The sequence below is a fragment of the Budorcas taxicolor genome, chromosome 16 (genome assembly GCF_023091745.1).
Source record: "Budorcas taxicolor isolate Tak-1 chromosome 16, Takin1.1, whole genome shotgun sequence".
Lineage (NCBI taxonomy): Eukaryota > Metazoa > Chordata > Mammalia > Artiodactyla > Bovidae > Budorcas > Budorcas taxicolor.
Window position 1 is genome coordinate 33,532,506 of NC_068925.1, and position 25,059 is coordinate 33,557,564.

The 25,059-nt window shown below is 40.1% G+C and overlaps 1 protein-coding gene and 1 non-coding gene across 2 annotated transcripts in view; both read right to left on the minus strand.

Moving 5' to 3' along the window:
* CATSPERE (catsper channel auxiliary subunit epsilon) overlaps nucleotides 1-25,059 on the minus strand; it is a 145,184-nt gene that overhangs the window by 18,855 nt on the left and 101,270 nt on the right. The window contains exons 14-19 of the mRNA XM_052653544.1: nucleotides 22,724-22,776; nucleotides 20,174-20,224; nucleotides 19,525-19,558; nucleotides 19,376-19,455; nucleotides 9,820-9,919; nucleotides 5,101-5,187 (exon numbers count right to left, since the gene is read on the minus strand). Of these exons, the coding sequence (XP_052509504.1) occupies nucleotides 5,101-5,187; nucleotides 9,820-9,919; nucleotides 19,376-19,455; nucleotides 19,525-19,558; nucleotides 20,174-20,224; nucleotides 22,724-22,776 (405 nt within the window). The remainder of the gene's footprint in view (nucleotides 1-5,100; nucleotides 5,188-9,819; nucleotides 9,920-19,375; nucleotides 19,456-19,524; nucleotides 19,559-20,173; nucleotides 20,225-22,723; nucleotides 22,777-25,059) is intronic.
* TRNAC-GCA (transfer RNA cysteine (anticodon GCA)) lies at nucleotides 6,948-7,019 on the minus strand. The gene has a single exon. It is a non-coding gene; the product is annotated as a tRNA-Cys (tRNA).

Sequence of the window (25,059 nt, forward strand, 5' to 3'; positions counted from 1 at the left end):
AAGGATATTTGTTTATCTCTTGTTCCCCTTTTTAAAAGCACAGATACTATATTTTTTTAAAGTCACTTTATTAAAGCTATGCTTAGAAAATAAAACCCTAAAATAATACATGGCATTTCTTCTGGATGCTTGTAGATCCTGTATGCTTTTACACCCTACTTAAAGTGTTGCTCATCTCTTCGTCATGCATTCTCGCTGTGGCTGAATTCTTTCTATTGCTTTTGAATGAGTAACTCCCATTTGATTTATTCAAGTGGTAATTATTTCTTGGGCTTTCCTCACATTATTCCTACATTTTGACAATTTTCAATATGCAGATATTGTGTACTTTCTTAACTCTACTTGGTTTTGATGATAATCAGTAACAGTTCATATAGTCCCAGGCCTCATCAATTACTATTCATTTGTAGCCAAGGACTGCTTGGATTACTATAGAGTTATGTCCAGAAACTCAGCTCACATCCTGAGTTATTAAGTATGTAGCTAGCCATTCATAATCCACATTCTCCCTTTCCTTCTCAAACTCTAACGTTAACTTGGAAGAACCTGTGAAAATGCCACCTTTGTTTGTGAGCCCTTCGGATTTTCTCTTGAGAAATTACAGTCTGTAAGCTACTTCCCAGGTCTTGATACAAATGTCTTTCATCCTTACAGAATCAGGACTATGCAGTAACTAGTACAGCTCTAAGAACTGGAAGGTTATTTCATTTCAGGTATATGTTTCAGGAAGACAGTACCTCTGATTGCCATGTTGAATAAATACATAGTGACACTTTTTAGTAAGCATAGCCTTACTCACTAGGACATAACTAGTCTTTGCAGGTACCTGCCTTGGAGAACGGAGAAGGCAATGGCACCCCACTCCAGTACTCTTGCCTGGAAAATCCCATGGACGGAGGAGCCTGGTAGGCTGCAGTCCATGGGGTCGCTAAGAGTCGGACACGACCAAGCGACTTCACTTTGACTTTTCACTTTCATGCATTGGAGAAGGAAATGACAACCCACTCCAGTGTTCTTGCCTAGAGAATCCCAGGGATGGGGGAGCCTGGTGGGCTGCCGTCTGTGGGGTCGCACAGAGTCGGACACGACTGAAGCGACTTAGCAGCAGCAGCAGCAGCCTTCTATTATATTCAAACTCCAGACTGAATCCATCCTTTCAGTGGTGAGATTTTTATTTCTCATATGGTAGAATTGAACACTTAAGGCTTGGTGTGGGCACTTCAGAATTCTTTATAGAATGTAAGCCACTATTTCAATGTTTCTAGAATGTGGTCCCCAGATCAGCATCACTTGGGAACTTGTTAGAAATACAAATTTGGGGGCTTCGCTCCAGATCTGATGAATCAGAAACTTTGGAGGTAGGACCTGGAGATCTGTTTTAGCAAGTCCTCTAGGTGATTCTGACGTCACCTCTACGTAATCCTAAAATTTGAGAAGTACCGCACTGTATTGGGGCTTCCCTGGTGGCTCAGTGGTAAAGAATCTGCCTGCCAATGCAGGAAACACCAGTTCAGTCCCTGGGTTGGGAAGATCCCTTGGAGAAGGAAATGGCAACCCACTGGGAAGTCCCATGGACAGAGGAGCCTGGTGGGCTACAGTCCATGGGATTGCAAAAGAGTCAGACACAACTTAGCAACTAAATAACAACAATACTGTATCGTACTGATTGAGGTGAGCTACTTGAATGCTAGTTATCAGGTAGCTCATTGCTTCCTAGGACTATGTTATTTTATCATATCTTACAACATTTGGGTGCCCTTTGCGGGATTTTGAGCCAGAGTGTTACCTACACCTATCCTCAACCCCAGATTCTTGGATGCCCTTCAGTAAGAAGTTAGAAGGGTAAGTTTTGTTTTTAACTGATTCCATTACTAGTTTAATTCCTTATGATTTTTAAATAGCTGAATAATACTCCTTTATAATAAGGAGATGACCTATAATTAATTAATTGGCTTCACAAATATATACTGAGCACCTGTAATGGGTCAGATGCTAGTGAAAACAACAAGCAAAATTCCCTTCCCTTATGGAGCCTATATCTTAGCTGGGGAGTCAGATAATGTATAAGATAAATAAGTAGGCTATGTAATATATCAGGGAGTTATAAATGCTAATGACATTTAAGAAAATAGGGGAGGGAGACAGGAACTGTCATGGGGTGATGTTTAAATTTTTCAGTGGAGTGGCCAGGGAAATCTTCATTGACTAGTTGACTTTTAAGTAAAGACCTGAAGAAAGGTATTAGCTAGTCATGATGGGGGTCGGCAGGGGATGCGATACAGGAAGTCCTGTTGGCTTTGTCATAACTCTAAGTGATATCAGAACCATTGCTTGGTTTTTGAGCAGAAGAGTGGCATGTTCTGATTTATGTTTTAGCCGCATCATGCTTGGTGCTATGTTGTGAACAGATTCATGGTGGGCAAGGCTGAAGCAGAGAGACCAGTTAGGATGCTGTGATTATATCCCAGATGGTTGGTGACGGTGGCTTGAAATAGGGTGGTGACCAAATCTGAATACATTTTGGAGAAAGAGCCAACAAGATTTACTGAAGGACCAAATGTGGACCACAAGATGACACGCAGAGGCTTTTATCCTGACCAAACTGGGAGGATGGAATTTCTATTAACTGAGGTAGAGAAGAATACTGGAGGGGCTCGTTTGGAGGGTGGATATCAGAAGCTCAGTTTCTGACATGTTAAATTTGAAGCACTATCAGTTTTCTCTTTTGCTGGAATATTCCCAGCAGTAATATGTGGTTATGTCTCTCAACTAATAAAAGAAGATTTTTTTTCTTCACCCATTGCTCTCCAGCTACTACGCTGTTTTTCTTCTTTACTACAAAACTCCTTTGCAGAGATATCTGTTCTTGCTGCTTTGAACTTTTTTTTCCTTGCTAATTAAACCTACTTCAGTAAGGTTTTGTCTCTCACTATCCTACCAAAACTCATCCTGTCAAGGTTATCTCTATGCTACTGAAGTAAATAATCATTTTTTTCAGTCCTCATCAGAGTTGGCCTATTGTAGTAGTGAATTTAGCAGTTGACCCCTCGCTCCTTCTGAGGAGACTTGATTAACTGGAAGTCCAGAACATCATATTTGCCTGGATGTTCTCTTGCTTCTTGGATTATCCCTTTTTTACCTCCTTTTTGTGCATGTGTGCTAAGCTGCTTCTGTTGTGTCTGACTCTGTGCAACGCTATGCACTGTAGCCCATCAGGCTCCTCTGTCCATGGGATTCTCCGGGCAAGAATGCTGGAGTGGGCTGCCATGCCCTTCTCCAGGGCATCTTCCCGACCCAAAGATGGAACCCATGTCTCTTATGTCTCCTGCATTGGCGGGTGGGCTCTTAGCCACTAGCGCCACCTGGGAAGCCCTTTACCTTCTTTACCACTCCTCATGTACTCCATCTCTAAATACTGAAATGATCCAAGATTTAGTCCTTTTCTTTTTTTATCTATATCAGAGGTTCCTAACCTCATAGTGAGTGTGTATAAATATGTAAATATAGATTTTAAAATATAAATAAAGTTGTGAAAGTGAAGTCGCTCAGTTGTGTCCAACTCTGCGACCCCATGGACTGTAGCCTACCAGGCTTCTTCGTCAAGGGATTTTCCAGGCAAGAATACTGGAGTGGGTTGCCATTTCCTTCTCCAGGAGATCTTCCTGACTCAGGGATTGAACCCAGGTCTCCCACATTGTAGGCAGCTGCTTTACCATCTGAGCCACCAGGGAAGTACAAATAAATACAAATTGCATCTTATTTTATTTTTATATGGACCCCTTTGGCAATCTAGTGAAGCCTACAACTACTATTGTGTGAGGCCCCTCTCACAATAATGTTTTTAAAAGCATAATGTAACACAGGTTGCATTACAAAGGAAACTAGTTATAAGGAATTACAGCTGTCCAAATATTAAAAACAAACAAAAATATTAAAAACAACAGGGCAACATATTTCATGTTTTAAAATATGTGCTTCTCTATATAAAATTAGATAAAAGGGTCTTGCACCAGATTTAATAACTACAATAATTTTGATGAAGTAGGAAGCAAGTTCATTATGTAAGAATGAGGATGGGGAAAGAGTTGCTGGAGATTTAAAGAGAGAGGAGAAAGCCTGCAATAGCTATTTGTGAGAGGGGGAGAAGGAACAAGCTGAAGAAATACAGTAATATTTGCTGGGCAGTATTGTGGGACCATTTTAATCATGAAATGAAAGTGAAACAAGTCAGCGAGGGTTTGTTCTTCTCTGACCACAGTCAGGTGCTAAGGTGGATAGTTGAATTTAACCAGGGATGTGATTAGCTACAGAAATATAAAGAAGTGAGGGGAGCAAAGGAATTGAGGGTATATATTAATAGAGTGATATGATTATTGACTGTGGAATTTAAAATAAAAAGGAAAAGAGAACTGGGGGTGCGGTGAGGGTGGTAGGACCAGTGAGTTGAAGGTTATATTGAGTTGGAAGAACTGTTCAAAGGATTGTTGGAGTAAAGCTCCTAGAATCATGTTACTGGGAAGACAGGGAGTAATGGGTGGAAAATGGATGGTGTGGACTTGGGAATACAGAGGAAAATACATATTGTTCATCTCTGTCTGGACATGTGTAGATTCTGCTGGAGAAGCAAAAATAATATTCTTATTGTAGGGTTTACATTTTAAAGGCTGAAGTATCTTCTATGTCACATGTTATTCATGAGATATGATTTGATTTGCCAAATAAAATAATTGCAATTTAAGAAGATTCAATTGAAAACAGTATGGTAATTGGTAGTCAGGAAAGATCTTTTAGTTATATAAGAATTGAAATTCAGGCATTCTTTAGAAAGATTCGGTCTCAGTGCTTTAACATGTGTTTCAGATATTTAATAGTCTGCAGATAGATTTTCAGAAGAGAAAATTAAAACAAAATTGTTAGTAATGCAGAGCAACAGAAGATCAAACAGAATTAAGATGAAACATTTTAGAATAGAACAGAAAAACTGGATTTGATTTACAAAATCAAACTTAAACCCAAAGTATTTTCTTTAAGCACTTATTAATACTAAACTGCCAATTAGTTATTGTAAATAAATAATTTACAAGATAATGTTTTTCTTACCTCAGGTCCCCAGACTTCTTCTAACGGGAGGTGCTTGTTAAGCTCAATCATTGAATTCCATGTTTGAGCTTCATTCAAACAACCGCTCTGTCAAAAGATTTTATATACACAGAAAGATTATATATATATACAGAAAGTTTATATATATATGTTTTGCATGTCAATTTATTTCTAAGTATTTAAATTAGTGCCATTGGAAATTATACATCTAATTTTTAATTATTTAAATGTTTGCTGATATATAGAAAAAACGGACTTTTGTATATTGATCTTGTACAGAGACAACTTCTTAAACTGTCGTTAATTTTAATTAGTTCAGATGAACAATCATATTATCTCTGAATATGACAGTTTTATTTCTTCCTTTCCAACCCTTTTGTTTTTATTGCTTATATTTTACGTTATGATAAACATCTAAAACAATGTTGTATAGAAATGGTTAAAACAGGCCTCCTTGTGTCATTCCTGATTTCAGAAGGAAGACTTTCACATTTTTACCATTAAGTATAATGTTTTATGGGCTTCCCAGGTAGCTCGGCTGGTCAAGAATCTGACTACAATGCAGGAGACCCTGGTTCAATTCCTGGGTCAGGAAGTCCCCGTAGAGAAGGGATAGGGTACCCACTCCAGTTTCTTGGACTTCCCTGGTGGCTCACAGCGTAAAGAATCCACCTGCAATGCAGGAGACCTGGGTTCAATCCCTGGGTTGGGAAGATCCCCTGGAGGAGGGCATAGCAACCCACTCAAGTATTCTTGCCTGGAGAGTCTGCATGGATGGAGGAACCTGGTGGGCTACAGTCCATGGGGTTGCAAAGAGTTGGACACGACTGAGCAACTAAGCACAGCAGCATGATGTTTTATACGGGTTTTTTTGTATCCACATTTTATTAGGTGAAAGAAGTACCATTCATTTATAATTTCATAAGATTTATTTTTAAGTAGTGTCATATATGGATGATACACATTTAATAAATTTTATTAAACATTCGTTTGGCCGTGCTGGGTCTTTGTTGCTGCATGGTCTTGTCTCCAGTCGTGGCGAGTGTGGCAAGTGTGGCAACTGCTCACTGGTTGCAGTGCACAGGCTTCTCCTTGCGGTGGCTTCTCTTGCTGCAGAGCGTGGGCTCTAGGCGGCATGGGCTTCAGCAGTGCTGGCACATGGCCTCAGTAGCTGCGACTCCTGGGCTCTAGAGTACAGGCTCAATAGTTGTGGCTCACAGGCTTAGTTGCTCTGTGGTACGTGGGATTCTCCCAGATCAGGGATCAAAAACCCGTGTCTCCTGCATCGGCAGGTGGACTCCTTGCCACCATGAAAGTCAATACATTTTTAATCAAATGACTTTCCATCAATTGTTGTAATAATTGTGTTTTTTTTTTCTTTATTCTGTTAATATACTGGATTACTTTGACTGCCAAGTAATATCCTCAAGTCTTAATTTATGAAATAAAGAAAGCTTGGCATTATTTTTTAATAAGTTGCTGTATTTGATATGCTAGTATTTTGTTCAGGTGATTTGTATCTATGGTCATGAATGAGATTAGCTCATAATTCTCTTCTTTTAAGGCCCTCATCAAGTCCCTCTGGATTTACAAAATGAATTGAAAGTGCTTCCTCCCACCTCAGTACTCTGGAAGAGTGTTTATAAAGCACACATAGGTTGGCTATTCTGATTTGCTATTCTCAGTTATACGGTATGATCTTTCAATGAAGTCAAGTGAAGTGAAGTGGCTCAGTCGTGTCCGACTCTTTGTGACCCCATGGACTGTAGCCTACCAGGCTCCTCCATCCCTGGGATTCTCCAAGCAGGAATACTGGAGTGGGTTGCCATTTCCTTCTCCAGGAGATCTTCCCAACCCAGGGATCGAACCTGGGTCTCCCGCATTGCAGGCAGACACTTTAACCACTGAGCTACCAGGGAAGTCTAAGAAGCTTCACATATTTTTTCTTGGGTGGGGAGATGTTTTGTTGAATTATTAGTATTGGTTTTGCTCCTTTGCTTTGGTTCTCTTTTCCAGGAACTCCATTTACCCATCGATCAAATCTTCTTTGCCTATCCTCAATATTTGTCACTTTCTCTCAAATCATTTTTATTTCATTCTTCATTTCTTTTTTACTTAAATTTCTTTCCTCTTTTAATTTCATGTATTTTTAAAGACTTATCTGTTGTTCAGATTCATGTTTTAAATGCTATTTCCATTGTATTCAGAATTTTAGGTTTGAAATTATTTTCTTTCAGTAGCTTAAAATATTTTTGTTCAAAGACTTCTGGCTTTTATTGTTTCTATTGAGAAACAATAGCTTTAAACCTTACAGTTTCTTTTTTGAAGGTAATTTTTCTTTTTTGCTCTACTTTAAAGATTTTTCCCTTTGCTTTTGATTTTAGAAATTTTACTGTGGTGTTTCTAGACGCAGATTACTTTTTCTATGCTTTGATGTCTTTCATCAGTTTTGGAAAATGTTGCTTCTCAGCAACACTTTTTTTTTTTGGATTCCAGTTCTTAGAGCTTTGCATTGAAGATCTCCTTTATGTTTTTTCCTATATTTGAAATCAGTTTATCTCTCTGTGTGTAATTCTGGCTATTTCCCTCTGATCTCTCCTCTAGATGACTAATTCTATTTTCAGTCATCACTCCCAACAGTTGAGTTCCTAATTTCAGTTATTGCAGTTTTAATTTCTTTTTTGTAGAACTGATCAGCAGCTCAGAATCAGGCATGGATAAGGCAGAAAGATAGATGTTTAAATTTGCTATAACACTGAACGAGAATAATACTGAGGAAAGTGACATATAGATTGGCAAGACAGTAGCTGAAGGACTGAACCATGGAATTCAAGTTAGATAGGAAACGGAGAAAAGAAAAATGGGAGAAGTAGAGCGGAAGAAAGCAGAAGGTTCGATATAATGGATATCTAGAGTGTGTAAGAAAAAGTGAGAGGTAAAGGAGTAGTGGGAATGAGAGCTACAGGGTTGAGGGTTGAGGTCAGAGACTGAAATGTTTGCATTGAAATGTAATTTTAATAGAGGGAGCTATATTAGTCTGCTTTGTTTCAATAGTAACCCCAGTTCTCAGGGGTTTTATACATGAAATGTTTAATTCTTGATCACACATAGTCCAATGCAGATGTTCCTGGCAGTGACTCCTGGGTGATTCTCCTCAAAGAAGTGAATTAAAAACTCAGACTTTTAAAATCTAGGGGCTTCTTAAAGTTCCCTGTCTCTTTCATCCAGTTCTCATCTTTGATTGTCGCTGTGCTATATCGACATGTGAAGGAAGATGGGAAGCATGGAGGTTCATGTGAAGTTCTTGAGCACTTCATCCTGGACACATATAACTTCTGATCATATTCCAGTGATAAGAAGCATGGCCCCATTTAGTGGCAAATGAGGCTGGGAAATGTAGTCTCTGTTTAGAAAGCTAGGTTCTTTCCAGCAATAACGCTACATGGTGGCTGGCAGAATTGTACTTGTTTTCAGGACAAGGGAGAAATAATCAAGCAACTGCGTATATGTCAGCAAGTAGGGATGGGGTAGATAACAACTGGATGACAGAAGCATTGAATTGTGTTTTACTTAGGGGAGGAGATAACGATCTGGAAATGATAATGTGAATTAGGAAGAATGTAAATTCTACATTCCTTAAGTATATAGGGTAAGAGAAAGAGTACCCTTGGCTTGATAGAAACATGAGGGTAATTATATTCTCTGAGGAATGTTTGTTGAAGATGGATCTAGGGTTTTTAATCTTAAGGTATGTTAGAAAGGTTTGAGGTGGTGAAGAGTAATGGAAAACTTAGCCAAGGTTTAAGAAGGATAGAATAGTACAGGGGTGAGACTGTGGGGAGGAAGTAGGCCCCAAAACCTTACATATTGGACCCTGAACAAGTATGGGAGGAATGTATGATGGGATGGAGTTCTTTGCTCAAATAATTATAGCAATGTGGAGGGGGTAGTTGGTGGAACTCGTCTTTTGGTTGCCATCTGGGCAGGTTCTATTTCTTGGAGAATGAAGGTCTCTGATAGATGAGAAAGTTAATTTGGAAGGAGTCATCCTGGTTTTGTTTGACATCTCTGACAAATCTCAGGAATCAAGGCTGTTCACTTCTAGAGAGGCTCCGTCACGATGGGAGGCCCTCCAGGACAGAAAGCCCCACACAGCGGGGATGGGAGTGAAGCGTGCTGGTCTTAGTAGTAAGGCTTTTCTGCCGTGACCTGCAAAGTGAACAGGCAGAATAACAGGGATTCACTGTGGAGGATGAGAGTGACCAGTCACTGAGGATGAAGGAAAGCCAGGAGAGGAGAGTGTGGGGACAGAGAAGCCAAGGTCAATGGGTCAAATGCTGCCAAAAAAACAAGCGAGATGAAGCCTACAGTGTATCCATTTGATTTAGCACAGATATGATGATTGGCCAAAAGCCAAAGGCAGACCCATAAATAATCAAACATTAAATACAATGTGGAGAGAAAATAAAATAGTAATAATTGCATTATCCTACTATAAGCATTACCTTTTCTAACCCCTTTTGTTCTATGTGACAGTGATTTCTTTTTTCATAAATGAATTATAGTAGTCATAGAACTTAACACAGAGGTAGTATTTTTCTCCCCCTGCCTACAGCTGACTGGTTCTGTTTTCCTTAGATAACTTATACATCGATTTAAAATAGAAACACTTGTCTAATTTTGCATGCTAAATTTTATTTAAATCCAAAAATGTCATACCTTCTTCATAGTATTATTAAAGCTATAGTCATCCCTGCCATGTATTTCCCACACTATGAAATTTACTTCAACATCTTCAGCATAACCATTGTCATTGTAGCTGAAACACAAAGTAACAGTTTAGTGTAGAAGAGTTAAGAGCTCCAGATTTTAAGATAGATGTGCTTAGGGTTAAATCCTGTCTTTATCACTAGGCTTTGTGATCCTGCAGAAATTACTTAAAACTCTTGAAGCCTCAGTTTTCTTATCTATAAAGTACCTACTGTGTAGGCTTCCTTCAGCTCTCAATATAAAACTAATAGTAATGAAGCAGAAATTTTTTTTTTTTTTAAACAGTTGCAACCATATATTGATGAGGTGAGTGAAAGTGAAAGTCGCTCAGTCGTATCTGACTCTTTGTCTGCAGGCCGGAATACTGAAGTGGGTAGCCTTTCCCTTCGCCAGGGGATCTTCCCAACCCAGGGACTGAACCCAGGTCTCCCACATTGCAGGCAGATTCTTTACCAGCTGAGTTACAAGGGAAGCCCAAGAATACTGGAGTGGGTAGTCTATCCCTTCTCCAGTGGATGTTCCCGAACCAGGCATCAAATCGGGGTCTCCTGCATTGCAGGTGGATTCTTTATCTACTGAGCTATCAGGGAAGCCCAAGAACAGTCAAAAATCATAAAATCATATTTCTTGTTCCTCCACCCCCACCATCCTTTTGCTATTCAATTTTAATCACGAATATTATCTTTTTTAATGTTTGCCTTTGTACAATTAAAAATGCTTACATTTCTACCTATATATATATAATAAAAAAGATCTTAACTCTTGAGCAGGCATCGGTTGACACTCATGAAAAGCAAGAAGCTACAGTGTCATCTAGTGGCAATAACAATGAATTGCATAACCCATGCTTTCTGGGTTTATAATGATCTTTGATGTTCTATTCATTTCACTGAGAATACCAGGCAAAAATGCTTGCCATGTAAGCATGGCTTATTTTCATTAAAGTTTGTTAATGTGAGATGTAATACTAATTAAACCCGAGAGACTCATGAATGTTACTACATTTTGTAACTCTTCCCTACAATTTGTAACTTCTCCACTATGGCAGTTCCACTTTTGGAACTGGGAAGGACAGAGCTCTCTATTGATCCATTAGACATATGTTTACAATCCTGTGTGGTCACTCCAGATAGCTCATTATATTAATCATGTCTTTTACTTTCTGAAAAGTGGTGCTTAATATCTGGGGCCTTGCTTACCTTGGAGGGACTGCCCTTCCCAGGGTTAATTCCTAGAGATGGTAAACCAGGAATGCCTTTCATACACAAACCAACCAACCCAGAACCCTGGACACTGAGGCTTACTGATCTCAGCTCGGATGGTCCTTCCACAGATGTCCAACTCTGGCAGCCCCATAGTCTGTAGCCCACCCAGAACCCACCTCCTTTATGAGTTGTCACACTGGCCCACTCTCCATCCACCTGCTTTAATCACCCCAAGACGAGGTACTAGACAACTAGACAGCACTTATGCCCAGAGCCCACTGAAATTACTCAAAATAGCCAGTTCTAACCTGCTTGCCCTGTCTCTTCCATTCCATCCTACAGAAAACACAGTAAAGACTCTTACCTCTGTTTCCCCCTCACTCCCTCTCTCCTGACAGGTCCTGGTGCTTCCGCAGGAGGTCCTACATGATGTGCTGTGCCTCCTATTTCTTGGGATTGTTATTTATAATAAACTTCTTCCTTTATGACAGTCATTTCCATGTCTGTGTGTCTTACCGTATCTGATTAAATAAATCTTGAGTAGCCCTAAAACACCCCTAATATCTGCTATTGAACTTCCTGCATCACTGTAGAGCAATTATGTCCCTCTCCTTCTGGGTTGCTTCTGTAGCACCAAATTCTAGTTTGGGATGGATTGGCATGAGAATTGATAGCAAAGAAGCAGCTGGGGTGACATATTCCCAGCTGAATCATACGTCTAAGGCTTGCTTTATTCTTGTTAATATTTGATAGTGGATCTGTTATTTTACCTATAAAATTCTGCCCAACCTTGTTCCTAAGCCGCTTTCTACGAAGGTAAGCCATTTATTATAATCTAGAGACCTAGCCTACATGCTCATTTCCTAGTGACCACCCCCATCTCAAGGCACCCAAATTTGCTTCTGGTAAATACCTAATTGAATACTGGGTTATTAACTATGTATTGCTAGAATCTAGTTGAACTGGACACTGAGGCGTATTGATCTGACTGTCCCTCTGTAGTTGTTTAGTCACTAAGTTGTGTGACTCTTTTGCTGCCCCATGGACTGGTAGCCTGCTAGGCTCCTCTGTCTATGGGATTTCCCAGTCAAGAATACTGGAGTGGGTTGTCATTTCCTTCTCCAGGGGATCTTCCCCACCCAGGGATTGAACTCAGGTCTCCTGAACTGGCAGATGGATTCTTTACCACTGAGCCACGTGGGAAGCCCATCCCACTGTACTTACCCTCAACTATTTGGTTAATTATCTTAGGAGAATTGGAGTCAACAAGCTTTATCAAGTGATTTCTTGTCACAGAGAAACAAAAGGTTACCCCTAGAGAAAAGTGCTGCCGCAATAGTCCAAAGTAGTGCTGCTCTAAAAGGCCACTTTCTGACCCCAACCTCTTCCATCTTTCACATCCCCTCACCTGCCCCTTGACCTCTTCTGCACCTCCATCCCCCTTATTCCCCTCTGCTTCTCTGCTGCATGGAAGTTCCTTTCTAGCTGCTCTTCCTCTCCCACTCAGCCCAATCTCATGGTTGATCATCTGATCTGCTGTCTCCCACCAGTACCCTGGATACACTCAGTTACTCTTCCCCTCGCATCTAACGTGTAACCTAAACCTCGAATGTTACCTATGTCTTCTTCAGCTGTGTATGTGATACTTGGGAAGTTCAGTGTGTGTGAGGATTGGACCTACTCATGGTATCTTTTGTGCATGCACCTCAAGTGTGCCTTTGCTGTTGTGCAGCAATCTTTTTACAGGCCCTTAGCCTGCTCCTTTTCATTTTACCCTCAGTGACCTTCGACATTCTCCTGAAGTCCCCTCCTCAACCCCTCCCTTCTCTCAGTTTACAGACGATCCTCCTTTCTACTTTGTGTAAGTAAATCGGGGCTATCAGACACGACCTCTCTCAACTTCTACATTCCGGTCTCCAAACTAGTCATTTTTACTTCTTCCCTCCGAATCTCAGGGGCTTCCCAGATGGCATAACAGTGAAGACTGTGCCTGCCAATGCAGGAGACGCAAGACTCAGTTTCAATCCCTGGGTTGGAAAGATCCACTGGAGAAGGGAATGGCAACTTGCTCCAGCATTCTTGCCTGGAAAATCCCATGGACAGAGGAAACTGGTGGGCTACAGTCCATAGGGTCGCAAAGAGCTGGACCCGACTGACCCACTGAGCACACATGCACCCCAGTCTCAAAGAATGGATTATCCTCTGAGCCTTGCCACCTGGGCCTTTGAGTCTGCTTCCCCAGCTTTCTCCATGGACCTTGCTCCTACAGCTTAGGCGCTTATTTTATTTTAATTAGATGTTTCAAATATACGGAGAATAATGTGAAAATCATTATTTATCATTTCCATCCAGGTTGTGTACTTTACTTATATATGAATGTGTCCATAAGTCATGTATATTATTGATTTATGGCTTTGAAAATGTACATACATGATATTATACTGTAAGTATCTTTTGGTGACTTTTTTTTCCACTCGATATTAGATTTTGAGATAAACCCACAGAAATTTCCAGTCTCTTGATCTGTTTTCCTCATTAGTGGGTCCCTCCTGATCTCTCTTCCTTCCCTACCCAACCTGGAATTCATGGCTGATCATTTGATTCCCTCTTACAAGCATCATAGCTCATTCATTTTAACTGCTATTTGGCATTCTGTTGTCTACATAAGGTATTCATCCAAATGTTTGCCATATTTTACCACAATTCTTAAAAATCTGTACTGAAAGACATAAAAAACAAACATTTAAACCACTTGTCTTTTTTACTTTGTTTAAGATGTCATTTAGTGCAGATTTTTAAAAATTGCCATTGCATCAAAAAATAAAGTACCAAGGAATAAACCCACCTAAGGAGGCAAAAGACCTCTGAAAACTATAAGATACTCGTGAAAGAAATCAAAGATGACACAAACAGATGGAGAGCAATATCACGTTCAATATTGGAATAATCGATGTTGTCAAAATGACTATACTACCCAAGGCAATCTGCAGATTCAATATAATATCTATCAAGTTACCGACTGCATTTTTTACAGAATCAGAACAAAATTTTTACAATTTGTATGGAAATACAAAAGCCCCTGAATAGCCAAAGCAATCTTGAGAAAGAAGAACACAGCTGGAGGAATCAGACTCCCTGACTTCAGACTATATTACAAAGCTACAGTAATCAAGACAGTATGATACTGACACAAAAACAGAAATATAGATCAATGGAACCGGATAGAAATCCCAGAAATAAACCAATTTACCCTATGGTTAATTAATCTGTGACAAAAAGAGAGAAGAGACCATCTCTTCAATAAGTAGTGCTGAGAAAACTAGACAGCTACATGTAAAATAATGAAATCAGAACATTCTCTAACACCCTACACAAAAATAAACTCAGGATATATTATAGACCTAAACATAAGACCAGATACTATAACACTGTTAAAGGAAAACATAAGGAGAATATTCTCTGACATAAATCACAGCTGCTGCTGCTGCTGCTGCTAAGTTGCTTCAGTTGTGTCCGACTCTGTGTGACCCCATAGATGGCAGCCCACCAGGCTCCCCCATCCCTGGGATTCTCCAGGCAAGAACACTGGAGTGGGTTGCCATTTCCTTCTCCAGTGCATGAAAGTGAAAAGTGAAAGAGAAGTTGCTCAGTCGTGTCTGACTCTTCGAGAGCCCATGGACTGCAGCCTACCAGGCTTCTCCATCCATGGGATTTTCCAGGCAAGAGTACTGGAGTGGGGTGCCATTGCCTTCTCCATAAATCACATCAAAGATCTCTTGTTTTGGTCCACTTCCTAGAGTAATGGAAATAAAAATAAACAAATGGGGCCTAATGAAACTTAAAAGCTTTTTTGCACAGCAAAAGAAACCACAGACAAAACGAAAAGATAATCCATAGAAAAGAAGAAAATGAAATTTGCAAATGAAGTGACCAAAGAGGGATTAATCTCCAAAATATGCACAGTCCATGAAAAAAAAAAACAATTAAAAAATGGGTGGAAGATCTTAAGACATTTCTCCAAAGAAGACAGACATGCAAATGGACAAGAGGCACATGAAAAGATGCTCAACATTGCTAATTATTAGAGAAATACAAATAAAAACTACAATGAGGTATTCCCTCACAGAGTTCAGAATGGCAATCCTCAAAATATCTACAAACAATAAATGCTGGAGAGACTGTGGAGAGAAGGGAACCTTCCTACACTGTTGGTGGGAATGTAAATTGATCCAGTCACTATGGAGAACAGTACGGAGAGTCCCTAAAAAACTAAAAATAGAGCTACCATATGACCCTGCAATCCCACTCCTGAGCATATATCTGGAGAAAATCATGTTCTGAAAGGACACCTGCAACCCAATATTCATTGCAGCACTGTTTGCAATAGCCAGGACATAGAAGCAACCTAAATGCCCTTCAATAGAGTAATAGATTAAAAAGATGTGGTTCATATATGCAGTGGGATATTACTCAGCCATTAAAAAGAATGAAGTAATGCCATTTGCAGCAACATGGATGGACCTAGGGATCGTCCTACTGAGTGAAGTAAGTCAGACAGAGAAGGAGAAATATTGTATGACATCCCTTATATAGGAATCTAAAAAGAAATGATATAAATGAACTTACAAAACAAAGAGACTCACAGACTTCGAGAATGAACTTATGGTTGCTGGGTATAAAGACAGGGGAAAAGGATAGTTAGGGAGTTTGAGATGGACATGTACACACTGCTATATTTTAAAATGGATAACCAACAAGGACCTACTGTATAGCACATGGAACTCTGCTCAATGTTACGTGACAGCCTGGATGGGAGGGGAATTTGGGGGAGAATGGGTACGTGTATATGTATGGCTGAGTCCCTTTGCTGTTCACCTGAAACTATCACGACATTGTTTGTTAATTGGCTATACCCCAATGCAAAGTAAAAAGTTAAAAAAACCAGTCATGGAGAAAATAATAAACTAAGAAATTGAGGAAGAGCTACCAGTGAGGTAACAGGAAAAGCAGGAAAATACGACCTCCTGAATCCCAATAAGGAAGATATTTTAAGTAGGAGGAAATGATCAACCGTATCAGTTCTCGTTAATGAGACACAGTAAGATGAGACCTGAGAACTGACCACTGAGTTAGCAATACGGAGCCCGCTGGCCACACTGGCTGGCAATGTCAGTGGAGGGGTGGAGGGTAAAAGCCGGACTGAGAAAGATTTGGGAGAGGATAGGAGAAGAGTTGATGACAACGAGTATAGTAGCTAGAGGAGGAGTGGAGACAAAGAGAAGGTTTCGGGTTTTGTTTTGGTTTCAATGAGGGGAAGAACTGCATATTTGTGTGATGATCTAGTAGGGTAAAGTTGATGATGCAAGGCAAAAGGGCAAATTTCAGAAACAGTGATCTTAATTAGGAAAGGGGGAAGGGATCCGGTTCACAAATGGAGGCCTTAGATACCCATATACTTTATCTATGGGGATAGGAAGACAGCCAGAGTTAATGGGTACAGATGCTTGAAGACGGATAGATAATAGCCGTAGAAGTTTGTGGAAGATCTCTTCTGACTGATACCAGCTTCGACTTATTCACCTTCCTTATTCTTTCCCTCATCACTTTCATCTATCAGTTATCAAGCCCTGCCTGTTATTATCACTGATTTTCTTGTAAGTGATCCCTCTTCTTTGTCTTTGTTGCTGTCTCATTTTTTTTTTTTTTTCCCTCCCTGTACTACTAAAACAGTTTGCTGCCTGGTCTCCTTCCTTAGACTTGGTTCCCTGAAATCTTCTACACATCTCTCAGAGACAGCAAATATTTAATCATGCCACTCTACAATAAGAATGGCTAGAAACCATAAAAGGGAATGCATTTGAGTCAGTTCTAATGAGATGGATGAACCTAGAGCTTATTATACAGAGTGAACGAAGTCAGGAAGAGAAAAACAAGTATCATTTATTAATGTATTATCATGTATATGGAATCTAGAAAGATGGTACTGATGAACCTATTTACAGGGCAACAATGGAGACATAGAGAACAGATGTTTATGGACACGGGCAACAGGGAGGGAGGAAGGAGAGGGTGGGACGAATGGAGACAGTAACATGGAAGCATGTATGCTACCATGTGTAAAACAGACAACCAATGAAAATTTGCTGTATGACTCACGGAACTCAAACTGGGGCTCTGTAACAACCTAGAGGTATGGGAAGGGGAAGTTAAGGAGGGAAGTTAAAGAGGGAGGGGACACAGATGTATACCTATGGCTGATTCATGTTAATGAATGGCAAAGGTAAATACAATATTGTGAAGCAATTTTCCTTCGGTTAAATAAGTTCTTTGGGAAAAAAAAAAAAGAATGGCTAGAAAGCCTTCCATGGTCTGGACTCTACCTAGCTAGTTTCTCAGCCTTTTCTCCTGACACATCATGACTCATTTTGTGCTCCAATAACATTATACCACTTGAACTATGAAATTTCTTCCTCTATCACTTCTGCTTGAAAGGCTTACTCAGTGGAATTCTCTGTTACCTTTCCCACTTCTCCTTTCCTCCATTGCCTTCAGCTAAATATTATACTTTAAGCCTCAGTGACTCAGCTCTAATGCTCTGGGAACACTTCCCAGAGCCCCTCTCCCTTCCATAGCTGAACTGGATTCTTTTCTTTTCAGTAGCAACAACCCATACTATTCCTTTCTATTTTTCCATTTAGCATATCAGTTCATATCTAATTTATCAGATTCTTGAAAGCAGAAATCCTGTCTTACTCTTCTTTGAATTCCCAGTGCCCAGCACAGTAATTGGTGTAAATTAGGTGTCTAATCACCGATTAAACATGAACTTTGGACATGAACTTTGGCAAACTCTGGGAGATGGGGAGGGAGAGGGAAGCCTAGCATACTTCCATGGGGCATGCTTCCATGACATACGTCCATGGGGTCACAAAGAATTGGACATGACTAAGTGACTGAACAACAACAGGTGTTTAATAATGATGATTTGAGATGATTTGAGACTGGTTCCAAACAGGAAAAGGAGTACATCAAGGCTGTATATTGTCACCCTGCTTATTCAACTTATATGCAGAGTACATCATGAGAAACGCTGGGCTGGACAAAGCATAAGCTGGAATCAAGATTGCTGGCAGAAATATCAGTAACTTCTGATATACAGTTGACACCACCCTTACGGCAGAAAATGAGGAGGAACTAAAAAGCCTCTTGATGAAAGTGAAAGAGGAGAGTGAAAAAGTTGGCTTAAAGCTCAACATTCAGAAAACGAAGATCATGGCATCTGGTCCCATCACTTCATGGCAAATAGATGGGGAAACAGTGGAAACAGTGGCTGACTTTATTTTTTTGGGCTCCAAAATCACTGCAGGTGGTGACTGTAGCCATAAAATTAAAAGATGCTTACTCCTTGGAAGGAAAGTTATGATCAACCTAGACAGCATATTAAAAAGCAGAGACATTACTTTGCTAACAAAGGTCAGTCTAGTCAAAGCTATGATTTTTCCAGTAGTCATGTATGGATGTGAGAGTTGGACTATAAAAACAGCTGAGTGCCAAAGAATTGATGCTTTTGAACTGTGGTGTTGGAGAAGACTCTTGAGAATCCCTTGGAGGGACCGGTTACAAGGCGATTCAACCAGTCCATCCTAAAGGAGATCAGTCCTGAAGTTTTCTTTGGAAGGACTGATGTTCAACCTGAAACTCCAATACTTTGGCCACCTGATGCAAAGAGCTGACTCATTGGAAACGACACTGATGCTGGGAAAAGATTGAAGCCAGGAGGAGAAGGGGATGACAGAGGATGAGATGGTTGGATGGCATCACCAACTCAATGGACATGAATTTGGGTAAACTCCGGGAATTGGTGATGGACAGGGAGGCCTGGCGTGCTGCGGTCCATGGTGTCGCAAAGAGTCAGACACAAATGAGCAACTGAACTGAACTGAGCTGAAGAGTGCATGTCTCTGGGAGAGAACATTAAGGGGGAGGTAGTTCCTAATGGGGAGGGGTGCTGTAGGTTGAGGAGAGGTTTAGAGAGGATAAAGCAAGCGTTAGCTTCTGTCTGCATCCCTGAGAAGAGTTTCAACCCTCTTACCCACTTATGCCTCAGCTTCTAAACTGTAACCTCCCTCATGCATGGACCACAGATCATCCAGTTTTGTATAACTGGCACTGAAAACTCAGTGATGCATATGTTGGGTGCTCAAAACTATTTATTATTAAATACATGATTTAAATACAGGCTTTTCATAATTTTGAGACTTTCCAAAGTAAGTTAAACTTTTTAGTGAGAATATACTTACAGTTGAACCAAAGGGTGAAATTTTTCTCTGATATTAACTTTCAATGGGCAGCCATATTTGTTCCAATTATATTTTACTCTCTAGAAGAGGAAAAAATGCTTTAGTTATTTTCTATATTTGGCTGATTGACAGAATTATAGTTTTCTTACCAATGGTTTAGATGGTCGATCCCTCAGATATGACCTGTAAAAAAAATTTTTTTGTTACTTAGAATCTTTCCTCTTCCAAAAGCTTAAAAAATTTAAACCATTACTTTGCTTAGGTAAAGAGGTATCACAAAAAAGTCAAACAGATGACCATAATTACAAAAACTCCTAAAATATGTGGAGGTTAAAAAACACATTTCTAAATAACACATGGATCAAAGATGAACTCTCAAGAGAAGTTTAAAAAATACACTCAACTAAATGAAAATGAAAACACAGCTTATCAAAATTTGTGAGTGAGTGAGTGAAGTTGCTCAGTCATGTCCAGCTCTTTGCGACCCTGTTGTAGCCCACCAGGCTCCTCTGTCTATGGGATTCTCCAGGCAGGAATACTGGAGTGGGTTGCTATTTCCTTCTCCAGGGGATCTTCCCAACCCAGGGATCAAACCCAGATCTCCCACATTGTGGGCAGATGCTTTAACCTCTGAGCCACCGGGGAAGTCAGCAACATCAGTGCCTAGAGGTAAATTTATAGCAATAAATGCACATATCAGAAAAGACTGGTGCTAATAGGAATAAATACAAACTAACCATAAATTACTGAAGTACATTAATATACAAGTCAATGCTTATGTTAGAAAATATTGCTTACTGTTCAATGCTGTAAAAAAAATCATGCTGAAGACATTCTTTTTTAGTAAATCTACAAGAAATAAAATACAATGAAGTTGTAATGTCATCATTCCTTATTTATTAGCACAAACATTTAATTGTTTAACTCAGTGATTTTTAAACTCAGAAGTATCACAGAATCATCACTTATTGAATTAGAATTTCTGGGATTGGTGTATGGGCCTAGCATTTCTATTTTCACAAACATTTCTGAAGGTGCCAGAATTAGAAATATACTGATTTACCTCTCATATTTGATACATGTGAAAAATTTGTGGAAAATCTATCAAAGTAAAGACAAATTTCTTTGGACTGTTTTATTTTTCACAATTTTTAAAAACACAGTTCTAACTGTTACTAGAGCCTCAGCTGTGCAGGTAAGGACCCATTTTAATGATTCACATAATTTCTAGTTAGGGTTTATACAGACATAAGGCTATTGTGGTCTATGAAATGATAAGAGTTTTTGGTAAGTTATATTCATTTGATCATTTTTGCTGACTGCTTCCAGTGTAACTCAGAAGGAACCCTGGATACCACTGTGTTTATTTTATATAGAAAATTAAAGCCTGGGACCACCTCCCACCCTGAACTCAAATTTGATCCCAAGAGATGCCCTCTTTTATTAACATCTCTCCTGCCAGAAGAATCATGGGCCTCATAGCTCTCCTTTGTGGACTGTGAAAACTTAGGCCCACCACAACCTGAATTCAAGAAATTAAGGTCATTTTTAGAGGTCCAGAACAGTGGGTCATTGACTAAGAGATCTGGAAAAGGACCTGAAATCTGTGTTTTCTGACATGCTCTCCAGGTGATTCTGACGAGCAATCTAGTCTGACAAAAGCTCACTAAACCTTCCCAGAAATAGATGGATTCAAGTTGCTTTGCATCTCACTGAAGAAGGAAATCTACATGTAGTGATACTGCATGCAGGGATACTGGGAACTGATTTTTCATAACCTGTTGCTTAGAGTGGGCTTCCCTGGTAGCTCAGGTGGTAAAGCGCCTGCCTGCAATGTGGGAGACCTGGGTTTTGATTCCTGGGTCAGGAAATCCTCTGGAGAAGAAAATGGCAACCCACTCCAGTACCCTTGCCTGGAAAATCCAATGGACACAGAAGCCTGGTATGCTATAGTCCATTGGGTTGCAGAGAGTTGGACACGGCTAAGTGACTTTTTATATATATATTGCCTAGAGCAGTTATTCTCAAATTTTAATGCCCCTACTAGTCTGGAAATTCAGTTACAATAGAGATTCTGGTTCAGCAGCGAAACCTGAGGTTCTGCTTTTCTAGTAAGTTCCCAGGTGATGCCAGTGCTGCTCCATAGATTATACTCTGAGGAGAAGGATGTAGACCATTCCAGAAACAAGATGCTTTAGGCTTTATAATCAGTTAGCTTTTGTGTTTTCTGGAAAAGGGTTTACGGGAGATGCAACTCCTTGCTAAATGAGATGGGAATATTTAATTATCTATCTGGCAACTAACCATGACAATTCAGTACTCAAAAGATTGTTAGAATGACAGATGAATAGACTTTTGTTTTGGATAAGAACATATCACTTTATAAATAGATTTAGATAGCTGTCAATGTCACTCCACCCTCACCATAACCACAGGAAAGGAACTGCAATACGCTTCGGTCTCCATTTTACATTCCAACTCAGCTGCTTAATTTTTGTGTACACCGACCTTTATTCTCTCCCATATAGAAGAAAGAACTGTGGATGACACAAGTTCCAGAGTGCTTCACTGTGAACCGCAATAAAGTCAATGAAAGTCACATCTTGGAATTCTCTGGAGGAAACACTGGTGGTTCTGTTAGTTTTGCTTTAAAAAACTTTCTCATGGAAAAATATTTGAATCTATGTATGAAGTGACTTGCTTTCATCCATGGAAAAAGGAGAAGGAAATAGGCTTCTCTCATGTGGTTATGAGACATCCTCTGACAGAAATGCAATTATAACTGGTTTGAGTAGGATGGACAACAGAAGTTAAGTGTTTCTCCCTCTCATTTCTCTGGAAATGAATTTACACTGAAGAGCTGACAGAGGTTATGCAAAAGATGGAAACTGGCTTATGAAAAGGGAAGACAGAGAAAAATGCTCATAACAAAGAAAGAGTTTAAATCTTTTTCTCTTTTCGTTTTGTTCAGTCGCTCAGTTGTGTCCGACTTTTTGCGACCCCATGGACTGTAGCCTACCAGGCTCCTCCCTCCATGGGATTTTCCAGGCAAGGGTACTGGAGTGGGTTGCCATTTCCTTCTCCAGGGGATCTTCCCGACCCAGGGATCGAACCCAGATCTTCCACATTCCAGGCAGACGCTTTAACCTCTGAGCCACCAGGGAAGCCAAATGTAATATTTGACTTGGCAAAACGTTAAAAAAAGTCTGGTTTGAACAAATTGTCAATTTATTATGGATTTCATATGGACATGTCAGTCATTAGGCTAATATAACCAGTAATTACATTTAATTTAACATTTGTTTTAAAACATAAAGAGTAAGACAAATCAAGTGCAAACATACTTGCCCTTTAACAGCAATGAATTTACTAGCATCACAGCCAACAGATATTTGGAACACCTAAAGTAAAGTAATTTAGGTGATGAGTTTAGTGGTTCTAAATCACATAGTCTAAAATATTACTACAGCTAAAAACAATTGCATTTTAGATCTGAAATAACCCTTTAAATGTAGAGTTTGGTTATTCTGCTCTGTGCTGTTTCCTCCTTTGATAGTTTTTTTTTCTTTCTTTGCTTTCTTTCACCCTTGGGGCTCACAAGCTCAAAGGTCAGGTCTCTGCTTTCTTACTTCTATATCAGAGAACCAATTTGATGTCATTTTTCACTAGCACCTCTACAATCATGACTATCAACTCTGTAGTTCCCGCTTGCACCTGACTCACCTGGAAGGTTTCTGTAATACATTTAACTATGAATTTGACTTCATTTTAGAACTACAGTCCTCGTTCTTCCTCAACTGGGATAAGCAACTTCTATTTCTACTTGACTCCAGGACACCTTGCTCATTGCTGTATACCCTGCCCATCTTCCCATCCTCCACCGCAGGCTTTCTAAGTGGGATCTAGACACTTGCCATCTATTATAAACACACCTTATATGTTGCATATTTTCACAAGGCAAATCTAAAAAAGAAGACCTTTAGGAATCAGGAGGGAAGGGTTAGAGAATGATGTCCAGTCAAGCTTGATGGATTTAGAGAGTTGCACCTACTAAGCCCTTTCTGGCTTCATTAGAAAGGCATACTTCACAGCAGGAGTTTATGGATTTTATTCCTTGAACCACCTGATCTCACCCATAGGACCTGATTTGTTCTCTCAACAACTCTACCCACAGTCCTTGCTATCTATCATCACTAAATCTTTTCCCATCATATGTATTTAGAAACATGGGTCTGCCCTTTATCTTTACTAAGTTACCCATATAAGGTACATGGTTGGCGGAGGTCCTCAGGTTTTTCATAGTTACAACACACTATCACTTGATGATATTATTTGTAACATCTCTTCTTTTCAGGGTCTTAGTTCACTAAAGTCATCCCTAACGTCAGAATTAACAATCATGACTAAGATTAAAAATATGAGTTGACCTGGAGGTGGCTCTTCAACCAGAGCATGGGTTCAGAATGTGGGAAGTGTGAATAAGCCTGTTGTGTAGGGTACCCACTGCTGGAGGACTGACACATCCTTCCTGGGACTGGTCATCCAATAGAGAAATTCTGACGTATAGCCCAAATGAGAATGATGAGTGTATTGGGTTTCTTTATTAAGAAATATTTCTTTATCATTCTCTCAAGTACAGGGCAGAACTCCTCCTCCCTTAGCTCAGATCAGACACAGCATATTCCCCTCTAACTGGACAGAACAACTGAACTGAGACAGGAACTGAGACAGGAATTCTAGAGGCTTTCAACATAGAAATGTTGGAAGACAACATATTAGTCAGTGTAGTCATCTCTCCCTGGGAAATTTCACTTTGGAAGGAATTATTTTGTCCTTCTGCAGCCTGGCTTACTGGGGTGGCCTCACTGCATTCTGGTTCTTGGTGTATGGTTAAAAACTGAGATGAAGCCTTGTTGGGGCTGCCAGTTCTATTTGCCGCTCTGCTGCAGGCTATGAAGACTCAGTGGCAAAGATGGCAGGCTCGTGTTCAAATGGCTCACCCCATGAGCCATTTGCTCCAGCAGGTTTATCTTACTTTGCCGACTAAGGTCCGTCTAGTCAAGGCTATGGTGTTTCCTGTGGTCATGTATGGATGTGAGAGTTGGACTGTGAAGAAGGCTGAGTGCCGAAGAATTGATGCTTTTGAACTGTGGTGTTGGAGAAGACTCTTGAGAGTCCCTTGGACTGCAAGGAGATCCAACCAGTCCATTCTGAAGGAGATCAGCTCTGGGATTTCGTTGGAAGGAATGATGCTGAGGCTGAAACTCCAGTACTTTGGCCACCTCATGCGAAGAGTTGACTCATTGGAAAAGACTCTGATGCTGGGAGGGATTGGGGGCAGGAGGAGAAGGGGACGACAGAGGATGAGATGGCTGGATGGCATCACTGACTCGATGGACGTGAGTCTGAGTGAACTCCAGGAGTTGATGATGGACAGGGAGGTCTGGCGTGCTGCGATTCATGGGGTTGCAAAGAGTCAGACACGACTGAGTGACTGAACTGAACTGAACTTCATCCAACCAGAGAAGAAGTCTGTGGGCCCTCTGTCTATAATACTTATCTGGCAGGCTGATGACTTGCTTACCAGTGGGGATGGGAGCACAAAAAGGGGTCCCTGTGGTTTAGAGCATACCTTGCAGTTGTGTACTAGTTTTTATTTTCTTGGTTAGCTAGTTAATTCAATT